Source organism: Podarcis pityusensis, assembly GCF_964106645.2.
Source record: "Podarcis pityusensis genome assembly, chromosome: 2".
Taxonomy (NCBI): Eukaryota; Metazoa; Chordata; class Lepidosauria; order Squamata; family Lacertidae; genus Podarcis; species Podarcis pityusensis.
In genome coordinates this window covers 128164116-128175513 of record NC_138029.1, presented here as the reverse complement: position 1 = coordinate 128175513, position 11398 = coordinate 128164116, and the positions used below count along the sequence as shown (strand labels likewise).

Here is an 11398-nt window from a genome sequence, read left to right as displayed (position 1 = left end):
AAACCAGCTGCCTCCCCCAGCCCCCCAGAATTGGGGAAGGAGGCGGGAGGCAGAGCGGCGAGCTGGGGGCGCCCCATCGGAGATGGGTCCCTCTGGAAGTTCACTTGGTCTGGTGGGACCCAGTTCTCTTGCATGGAATAGATTCACAGAAGGGACCCCGAGGGTCATCCAGCCCAACCCCCGGCAATGCAGGCATCTTTGGCCTCACGTGGGGCTCGAAGCCACGACCCGGAGATCGAGTGAGCAGATGAATAATAATACAGTAAGAATAACAACAACATCCTTTTTTTTTTCTTTTTAAAAGATCAGTGTAATTGAACAACACTTAATAATAATAATAATAATAATAATAATACATTGTTTATACCCCGCCCGCACATCTGGGGGCGGGGCACGAGGCTGCTGTCTTGATGGCCTCTGAGCCGAGAATCACAGAGAACTCTGCACATGCTCTGGACCATCCGGATTCTGGGAGGGAGGGAGGGAGAGCGGCCTGCCGGCTGCGCTCAGCTTGCAAAGGGTTGTTGCAGGAAAAATCTGAGGGCTCCCTTGGACAAAAATAAAACACCAACCAGAGCAAATTGAAGCAAATCAGCAGCCTGTAGGCCTGGTCTTTATTGAAGAAAGACTGTCGCGACAGGGTGCTCCCCTCACTCGCAGGTGAGAGGAAGGACCCAGAAAAATGGTGTGCCAGGTCTTATAAAAACTTTTGAAATTCCCCTCCTCTAGATCAAGCCCACCCCCAGAAACATCATGCATACATTACAGACAGGAGGGGTTGAGGGAGGAGTTGGTGGTAACCTGAGTGTCTTGTCACCTGGCTGGTTCCTCCCTTCCCCCCTACCCCTCGAGTCACTTCCAGGAGACAAAAGGGAGTTTGCAGTTTCCTGCCCCCTGAGGGAAGATCTGATCATTGTCCTTTGTTTCAGTCCATGCTGAATCCACTCCCATATGCAGGTTCTTTGTGATTTTGATTGTCTTCTGTCTGGGATCATCTGGGCAGGGCTCCTGCAGATGTGCTGAGACAGTGAAGGGATTTTGGCTGACCAGGGTCAAACCCCCCTCCCCTTTTCTTAGTTCTTGTCATATGGAGTAAAATAAAAATGGAACAGTGCAAATCCAATGTATGGTTGATTTTCTATGAATTTATAACAGAAATGTGGCGTATGTAGTGTGTGAGTGTGTGTGTGTGTATGAAGTTTGTACAAGCAGAATGATTGGGGTGGGGGGGTTCCTGCTACAGGGTTAAATCGAACAGAGCCGGAGACCAGCTTATAAAACACACTTTGGGTTACAGTCACAGAAGAAATACGAACAATTAAAACAATGTACAACAATAAACTTCTGCAGGGAGTTGACCCAACCACTAATTAACGCTGTTGATTAAACTTAGGCCCCTCAGGGCTCTGGCACCCGGCACAGTTATTTCAAATGATCTCAAACCCTAAAATGGATTGAAAGGTAACTGACAGACGTAGATGATCTCTAGAGATATAGTGTCTCCCTGGGGATCTGGGCTTCCTCTTCCTCCCTGGCGCCTGCTCTCGAGGAGGCTGCTTGGAGCAGGCGGAGACTCCTGGGGAAGCCCCGTCTCCCTGGCGCGGAGTCGGGCTCCGAGGGGGCTCCGTGGGGCAGAGGGAGGGCTGGGCTGGCAAGGGTTAAGAGGAGCAGAGCTGGAGTCCTAGAGAGGACGGGGAGGGGAGGGGGAGGGGGGCAAGGTCCTCCAGGGCTAAATCCCCCCTCCCCCTCCCCCTCCCTCCCTGCCTTCTTCTCTCCTTTGCAAAAGCCCCTCCTGGACTCGGGTGAGTCTCCTCTCTCTTCCCCCTGAGGGTGCAATGGGGAGAAGGGGGTCCCTGGGGGGCAGGGAGGGGCATGGGGGTCCCTGCTCAGATCATGCCTGGGGGGGGGGGAGACCCCCAAGTCAGGGAGCAGAGGGTCCTCCCTTGTCCTCTCTGCCAAGCCAGGGAGGGGCCACTTCGCAGGAGATATGCAGCTCTGCTCTTCCTTGGGATCCAGATGCTGCCTTCCTTTTGGGGGAGGGGGCTTTGGGTCAAGGAAATAAACCCCCTTCAGAGGGAGGGAAAAGTCACCTTTGGGAACTGAGGCTGCAGCCAGAAGGGAACATTCCCACGTGGGGGGAGCACAGGGAGAAGAAAAGCCCTTCTGCATCTGCAGCAGCACAACAGGACCACTTCCTCTGTCCCAGATGCAACAAAACACGTCTCTTCCCCATCATTTAAATACACAACAAAATTGTTCCATTAAGATACTGAAATAAGCATGAAGGAAAAGAATAATGTTAAAACAATGCAGCTATTAAGAGGCAGAAAAGAACAGAGCAATGTGTAGAAAAATATCATCTTTCTTCTCCCTTTTTCTCTTAGGGTCCAGTGTGCTTTGAAGACGTAGCTGTTCCTTTCACAGAGGAGGACTGGGCTTTGCTGGATCCTGACCAGAGAGCTCTGCAGAAGGAAGTCAAGGAGGAGAATCCTGGGATCGTGGCCTCTCTGGTAAGGCTCCCTGCTGGATCATAAGATCAGTTTTGAAATTCCATACAGATCTCTGAAGGACAAACCTCTATTTTGAGGGAGCCCCATAGCGCCACCTACAGCATCTGAGATGTTAACACACCCACAACTCTCCATAGGAGATGCATCTCCTGTTCTGTCTGGGAATATTCTACCACCAGTCCTGCCTTTTCCAACCATGAGGAGGCTGGTCTGAGCTGCCCAGGCCTTCTTCAGTGTAGGCTTCAGAGATATTAAGGACATGGAGGTACATCCTGTCTAATTTTCTGTTTCCCTTTCTGCATCTCTCTGTTTTTGGTTGAGCATAGAAATGACTGAGCTTGGAGATGGAGCGGATTCCATGACTGAGCCAAATTACATCCATCCCTGGAAAGAGCCAGGCTTTTCGAATCTCCAGTTCCCATAAATAAATTAGATAATACCAGCCAAAAAAGGCAGTAACTCCCTTCCCTTCTTCCTCTTTCACAAACATTCATTTGCATTGTTCAGTCATTTCAGCCTCAATTTCTTTCTCAGGCTAGGATTATGATTATTAAAGATATCAGGAAACTTGATGAGGAATTAAGGGGAAAGACAGTGTTGACCCAGAGTAGTTACAAAATGTATGTTCTCTCCCCGAGTGCCACAGACCCTCCTCCAAAGAGAGCTTCTCTGAAGAAAGCACAAGCAAAAATTACTCCATTTTACATGAATAAGGAAAATGAGGAGGTGGCTAAGAAACAGCAGGAGCCAGATCCTATTACTGACCTTATAGGATCTCTCAGCAGCTCTAAGGATGAGCAGAAAGAGGTTTTGGGCCCAGGCAGCTCAACTGCTAAGTCATCTCTGGCACTGAGACCAGGAGCTCAAGCGACTCAAGCCCAAATTCAGGCTAAACAAGTAGAGGAACTAATGTTAAAAATTACAAAATAGTGCAATATTAAAAAGTTGACTTTAAAAAACTTTTGAACCTGCTTGAGAGCAGCTCATGCTCTGGGTCCAGACAGAACACTAAGAAGCTTGTACTATGCTAGAATCTGCACACCAGATCCCTATATCAATATGAAACGATATGCAAGGTTATCAAATGGTCTGATGTCCTGTCAAAAGCCAAAACCAAACCAACTAGGGAGAGGGTTTTCATAAAAAGGAATCGGAAATGGGTGCTGTCTCAAAATAAGCTACTTCTCTCAAGCTACCCTAAGCCTTTGGGAATCTTGTCACAAGAGGAGCGTAAAGTTTGTGAAGATGGTGTATAAGCACAGAGAATATCTAAGGAAGAGTGGTGTATCAGTCTCAAGATTATTCCAAAATGTGGCATCACCAGCTCCTCTGCTTCCACATACAGCAACACCTCCAAAAAGTCCTCAGTTCAAGGCAGACTATCCTGCTTTAATTGACAAAGATTCTGCAGGTGACAATCCTGACTAGTCAGCTGACCTAGACCCCAAGGAACCCCCTAACTCAAAGACCCCGGGGTCTTTGCTGTTGAGGAATCTGGGGAAGGACCTACTTGACAGAACTGAAAAGAATTGTTTACATGCCTTCTGTGCTCTGCCACAAGACGCCCAGAATGAAATATTCTCCAGATTTGACCTCTGACGTTCCTGCCTAATGAGTTTGAAGAAGGAACACAAGGGCTCATGCAAGCAAAACTTGACTCTTTGTGCTCCAGATCCAGCCCACCAGATATTCCACCGTGAGTTGAATTTATGGGCTGAAAAGCCACCTCCCCCCACCAGCAGGTTAATGAACCCTCTTTCTTGCCAATTGGAGCTTCCCCAAAGATTTGGTCCCCATGCAAGAGGCAAATATGGCCACACATGCCTGGCTTGCAATGAGAGAGCTCAAAGATTGTGAACTGGGCTCTGCATACAAAGAACCAAGCATGCAGGCACCTACAGTACATGTACAGTGGTACCTCGGGTTCCATACGCTTCAGGTTACAGACTCCGCTAACCCAGAAATAGTGCTTCAGGTTAAGAACTTTGCTTCAGGGTGAGAACAGAAATTGTGCTCCAGCGGCACAGTGGCAGCAGGAGGCCCCATTAGCTAAAGTGGTGCTTCAGGTTAAGAACAGTTTCAGGTTAAGTACGGATCTCTGGAACGAATTAAGTACTTAACCTGAGGTACCACTGTAATAGCTACTGTGCTATTTTCTGCCCATGCTCTGGGGTTGCAGTTTTCAGGCTTAGGGACAGGAAGGTGACTGGTTTTTGCACCAAGTTCTGTCCATAAGCCCCACTGAGTTCAAGGGTTCCACCTTGAGGTCACTACTGGACAGACCCTGCCAGCCTTACGAAGTGGGGTGATTAGCAAACAGGGGAAATTGAAACCACTGGAGAGGTTTAGAAATGGGGCTTCTGTTGGGAAGGGGCTGCCCCATTTGTGCTTCTCCAGGGGCAGGAGAATATCTAGGGCAGGAGAATCCCTGCAGGGCCTCTGAGGCTCCCTTTGCTTCTTCCTCTCTCCCAGGACCCTGCAGCTTCTTTTGGCTCCTTGACTCCTCAGGAAGGATGAAAGAGACGCATCCTGCAAACCTAGCGAGGATGGAAGGAGGAAGATGGATGGATGACCTGGTCCGGCTGTCTCCTGCATCCCTCTCCAAAACCTCTGAGCACTCCCTCCCAGGGACCTCCGAGAGATCTGGTGAGTCCCAGGGGAGTGGAGATGGGGACATGGATGGATGGAGCCGGAGAGGAATTGGGGCTTGCTCAGCTAGGGGGTGGGGGGAGGCAGGCAGGCGGATGGAGATGGAGAAGGGGAGCACCTTTTCGGGCTCCCCCACCTGCCTGCCTGCCTGCCTGCGCCTTTGTCCTCTGCAGGCAATTTGAGCTAGGAATAGATCACAGCTCCCCGGCCACCGCGATGTATTGGCAGCTCAAAAGGTCTAAAACCAGTTCTGTGATCTGAATGCCCTACCAATTTCAGACAACTCACTGATCCATCACGCAGCACTGGACTCCTTAAGGGAACCTGATCCTGCTGTGCAGTGTGAACTCAGATGGGGCCTCCATGTGTTGCCTTTTTCTCTTCTTTTTGTATAACTTTTATTAGCTTTATAAAACAAGGAAGATAGGAATAATAGATGATACAAATATGTAGGCTGAGTCTGTATATCTCAAACATAGCAGAATAAATTTGCAGGAGTATCTATAACATATAGTTCATCTTTTCTTGAGCAATATTTTGCCATATATTCATCAAAACATTTCCACTCCTTTTTAAATTTTTGATTCGACTGATTTCTTATTATAGCAGTTAATTTTGCCAGAATTAAATATTCATTTAGTTTACAAATCCATTCCTCCTTTGTGGGTATAGTTTGTGACTTCCACCGAGCAGCAATCACTATTCTAGCAGCTGCACTTGTGGACTGTAATGGCGTCCGCCACACTTTCCTGTGCCAACTCTCCGTGCCAACTGTGAGCCTTAAGCTGTCTTCCTGGCTCCAAGCCGAGTTTCGCAGCAGCGGTCGTGCCTTGGGTGGGTGATAAATCCAAGGCTGTACGCAGGCTTTTTGCTCATCTAAGAAGTCTTTAATCATTGTACAGAAAAACATCATAAATCAACCCGGAGATCGAGTGGACATCTCCTCGGCTCGACAGCTAAAAACGAAAGCAACTCACACACAAAGAAAGATTCCCGTATGTGAACAAAACCACACCTCAGAATGTCACACAGAACTATTTAACCCTGTAAGTTTTGATTCTCCTCACAGTACTTGCATATAGAAAAATTCTCCTCCCCCCCCCCCCGCCGTGGTATCTCTTCATCTCTCAATCCAAGGAGATATGTCTCTGGTTTCTTTGTTATTGATATTTTCAACATCTTCTTTAGTTCTTCGTGTACTACCATCCAAAATTTCTTAATTTCCTCACACCTCCACCACATATGTATTGTTGTTCCTATTTTTCCACAACATCTCCAACAGAGGTTGGATTTCAATTTGTATATCTTTGCCAGCTTAACTGGCGTTAAGTACCACCTATAGAACATCTTTACAAAATATTCTTTAATTGTATATGACGCAGTAAATCGTATATCCTCTCGCCAGAGTTTCTCCCGTTGCTCTAGATAGATAGTATGTCCGAGATCCTGATACCATTTACCGTATTTTTCGCCCTATAGGACGCACTTTTTCCCCTCCAGAAATGAAGGGGAAATGTGTGTGCGTCCTATGGGGCAAATGCAGGCTTCAGGAGAGCCCCAGCGCCAGCCCCACAAAGTCGGGGGACAGAGGGAGGCAGAACACCGCCATCCCGCTGTCTCCCGAAGTGGTTTGGAGGCTGACGGCGGAGAGACCCCGCCACCAGCCCCGCAAGCTCTGGGGACAGCTGGGAGGTGCAGCGCGTCTTCCCGCTGTCCGCGGACCTGATCTGAAGGCGGGCGGCGGGGAGAAGAGCGCTTCTCCCCACTGCCTGCCCCGCAAGCTCCGGGGACAGCTGGGAGGTGCAGCGCGTCTTCCCGCTGTCCCTGGACCTGATCTGAAGGCAGGCGGCGGGGAGAAGAGCGCTTCTCCCCGCTGCCAGCCCCGCAAGCTCTGGGGACGGGGGAGGCGCAGCGCGTCTTCCCGCTGTCCCCGGACCTGATCTGAAGGCGGGTGGCAGGGAGAAGAGCGCTTCTCCCCGCTGCCGGCCCCACAAGCGCCTGGGGGAGGGAAAATAATTTTTTTCGCTTTATTTCCCCCCCCCAAAAAAACTTGGTGCGTCCTATGGGCCGGTGCGTCCTATGGTGCGAAAAATACGGTAATCATCGTTTCTTTCACTTCTTCTTCCATCAGTTCCCAGTCCAATAAAAGATTATAGGTTTTGGATAACAATTTCTTGTTGTTGTTTATCACTGTGACTTTAAATTTCGAATCTTCTTTTGCAAATCCTTTCTTTTGATCCGAGTTGAATATACTTCTAAGTTGTATATATTGCCATCTGTCAATTTAAATTTTGACTTACCAGATTCAAATAACTTCTGATAGGGAGTGTTCAGGTGAAGATGTTGCTGTTTGTTTCACAGACAAGGCGTGGACGTTGCTGGATCCTGACCAGAGAGCTCAGCATGAAGAGGTCAAGGAGGAGAATCATGGGATCATGGACTCTCTTGGTAAGGCTCCCTGTTGGATCATAACATGTTGTGATTGCAGATGGAGTGGATTCCATGATTGAGCCAGAACAAAATCCATCCCAGATAAAAGCCAAGCAATATGTCAGTTAATACCAGCCAACTAAGGAAGTGAAACCTATAGGACGGCCTCACATCTCATTCTCTTCAGATCTTCCTCTGTCACAAGCATTCATTAACATTGTTCAATAATCTGGAGCTCCCATTTCCTCCTGAGACTCTAATTAGCACCTCTCTTCATTGCAGATGGTGATGAATTGGAAGGGAAGAACAAGGAGGAGCACAACAGAATCCACATAGCAGAGAAGTCATATAAATATTCAGAGTGTGGAGAGAACATCCGTCAGAGCTCCCAGTCCACCTCCCATCAAAGAAAGAGCTTCGTTCGAAGGAATAGCCTCACTTCACACGAAATAACACAGAGTAGGGAGAAATCGTATCAGTGCTTCGAATGTGGAAAAAGCTTCAATCGGAATCATAGAATCATAGAATCATAGAATCATAGAGTTGGAAGAGACCACAAGGGCCATCGAGTCCAACCCCCTGCCAAGCAGGAAACACCATCAGAGCACTCCTGACATATGGTTGTCAAGCCTCTGCTTAAAGACCTCCAAAGAAGGAGACTCCACCACACTCCTTGGCAGCAAATTCCACTGTCGAACAGCTCTTACTGTCAGGAAGTTCTTCCTAATGTTTAGGTGGAATCTTCTTTCTTGTAGTTTGGATCCATTGCTCCGTGTCCGCTTCTCTGGAGCAGCAGAAAACAACCTTTCTCCCTCCTCTATGTGACATCCTTTTATATATTTGAACATTTCTATCATATCACCCCTTAACCTCCTCTTCTCCAGGCTAAACATGCCCAGCTCCCTTAGCCGTTCCTCATAAGGCATCGTTTCCAGGCCTTTGACCATTTTGGTTGCCCTCCTCTGGACACGTTCCAGTTTGTCAATGTCCTTCTTGAACTGTGGTGCCCAGAACTGGACACAGTACTCCAGGTGAGGTCTGACCAGAGCAGAATACAGTGGCACTATTACTTCCCTTGATCTAGATGCTATACTCCTATTGATGCAGCCCAGAATTGCATTGGCTTTTTTAGCTGCCACGTCACACTGTTGGCTCATGTCAAAGATAGTCTCACTTCCCATCAAAGAATTCATACAGGGGAGAAGCCCTATCAGTGCTTGGAATGTGGAAAGAGCTTCAATCAAAAGAATAATTTCACTGTGCATCAAAGAATTCATACAGGGGAGAAACCATATCAGTGCTTGGAATGTGGAAAGAGCTTTCGTGTGAGTGGTGAACTCACTTCCCACCAAAGAATTCATACAGGGGAGAAACCCTATCAGTGTTTGGAATGTGGAAAAGGCTTCAGTCATAGCACCAGTCTCACTTCCCATCAAAGAATTCATACAGGGGAGAAGCCCTATCACTGCTTGGAATGTGGAAAGAGCTTTCGTGTGAGTGGTGAACTCACTTCCCATCAAAGAATTCATACAGGGGAGAAACCCTATCAGTGCTTGGAATGTGGAAAGAGCTTTCGCGTGAGTGGTGAACTCACTTCCCATCAAAGAATTCATACAGGGGAGAAACCCTATCAGTGCTTCGAATGTGGGAAAAGCTTCAGTCAAAGCGCCAATCTCACTTCCCACCAAAGAATTCATACAGGGGAGAAACCCTATCAGTGCTTCGAATGTGGGAAGAGTTTTCGTCACAGTGGTGAACTCACTTCCCATCAAAGAATTCATACAGGGGAGAAACCCTATCAGTGCTTGGAGTGTGGAAAGAGCTTCAGTCAAAGCGCCCATCTCACTTCCCATCAAAGAATTCGTACAGGGGGAAAACCCTATCAGTGCTTGGAATGTGGAAAGAGCTCCAATCAAAAGGGTCATCTCACTTCTCATCAAAGAATTCATACAGGGGGAAAACCCTATCAGTGCTTGGAATGTGGAAAGAGCTTCAATCGAAAGGGTCATCTCACTTCCCATCAACGAATACATACAGGAGAGAAGCTCTATCAGTGCTTGGAATGTGGGAAAAGCTTCAGTCAAAGCTCCAATCTCACTTCCCATCAAAGAATCCATACAAGAGAGACAACGTCTTAGTGTTTGGAATGTGGGAAAAGATTCATTCATTGCCCACCAAATAATTTATACGGGGTTGAAAATTGGGTCCCTCTCAAAGAGGGCTGCAGACAACCGACAGATTACAACTGGGGAATATTTCACACAGGAAACCACATCTGCTTGCATGGACTTTTGTCATATATGGATTTATAAAAGTGAAGATGAATCTTTGATCTTTGTAAGCTTCCCTTAGGGCCCAGGGGGAGCAAGCTTGGATTGTAGAGGAACCAAACAAGTATTAACTGTGAAATATATCGCTCTTACAGAAGATTCTTTGGTATGGGAAAATATCAGTCAGTTAAAATACATTACATGTGTCTTAATTTTAACTAAACAAAGGAAAGCTGGAAGACAGCCCAGAGTCCTGGAAGGTAAGACGGTGGAATGAAATAGGGCCTTCTGAGGAGGGACTGCACCGAAAAGAATTGATGGACAATAACAAGAAGAACAAAATGTTCATCTTGCATGCTAATTTACATATAGATCTGTTAAATATGATGAAAGTTGCATGCCAGTGGCTGTCAAGATAAGATAAAGGATTAAGATCGGGATGATATTGGGAATTAATAAAAGAGAGAAAAGTAGGAACAAGAACCCCCCCCCCAAAAAAAATCTCATCAATCTTTGACTTTTGTCTTCTGGGTTTCACTGTTGTTATTCTGTCTCTCACAGCTACAATAAACCTACCATTAATATTGTGGACTAGGCATTTCTTCGTCAGAGGGCAAAAAAACCAAATTTAGCAGGGGATCAAATACTTCCCCCCCTCACTCTATTTGTTTACACTCACACACACGCCTGGCTCTCGTTTGGAGGAGGAGTGAGAGACAGAGGCTCTTTACTTCTAGAATGGCATTTCCACGGCACCTCCTTTCCTCCCAGGAGCTCCTCCTTTCACCCCCTTTCACCCCCTTTCCAGCACTGCGTGGTTTAGTGTGGCAGCACCTGCCCTTTGGAACTCCCCGCCTATTGCAATAAAGCGCGTGCCTTTGCTAGACTCTTTTCTGGCACCTGCTAAGAGCATTCTTGTTTAGGCAAGCATAGTCAGATGCTTAGGAAGCTGAAGTAATTTTAATCTCTTTTAATATTTTAGCTTTTCTGTGTTTTAAAGTAGGCTTGTTAATTTTTATTGATTTTACTGCTGTAGTGTTGTTTATTTGTTTTTTGTATTGGTAAACAACTTTACAGGTTTTTAAAAATAAATTTTAATAAATAAATAAGCAATAAATATAAATAAAATAACACAAGCGAAAACACAATGCATCCTGTAGATTTAAGTAACTGTCCACAGTGGCCTACTTGTTATCAGAGGCCCAGAATCCACAATCCTTTGTAAGAAAATGTGAAATAAATTCAAAACATTTTTGTAGGCCAAAAAAGAAAAGAAAAAGGTCAATATTGGGGAGGTGACAAAAACTTTTCCACACCAGGTACCCCCTGACCTTGTTATGCCACTACCCGGGGTGCAGGGAATGCATGGGGGTCCCTGTTCAGATCATGCCTGGTGGGGGGAGACCCCCAAGTCAGGGAGCAGAGGGTCCTCCCTTGTCCTCTCTGCCAAGCCAGGGAGGGGCCACTTCGCAGGAAATATGCAGCTCTGCTCTTCCTTGGGATCCAGATGCTGCCTTCCTTTCGGGGGAGGGGGCTTTG

General features: G+C 47.1%; 2 protein-coding genes across 4 annotated transcripts in view; one reads left to right on the top strand and one right to left on the bottom strand.

Moving 5' to 3' along the window:
- The window catches only part of LOC308465792 (uncharacterized protein), a 430090-nt gene that overhangs the window by 140292 nt on the left and 278400 nt on the right, over positions 1 to 11398 (top strand). Inside the window, exons 3-5 of one of the 3 annotated variants that reach the window (XM_080986032.1) lie at positions 2385 to 2510; positions 3149 to 4206; positions 4983 to 5156. In XM_080986032.1, the coding sequence (XP_080842158.1) occupies positions 4122 to 4206; positions 4983 to 5156 (259 nt within the window). In that variant the 5' untranslated portion in view covers positions 2385 to 2510; positions 3149 to 4121. Of the gene's footprint in view, positions 1 to 1847; positions 2511 to 3148; positions 4207 to 4982; positions 5157 to 11398 lie in introns of those variants that run through there. The other 2 variants (XM_080986037.1, XM_080986036.1) reach the window with 2 other exon arrangements.
- Positions 1 to 11398, bottom strand: part of LOC308465694 (uncharacterized protein) — a 386527-nt gene that overhangs the window by 144792 nt on the left and 230337 nt on the right. The gene's annotated exons all lie outside the window — the stretch shown is intronic.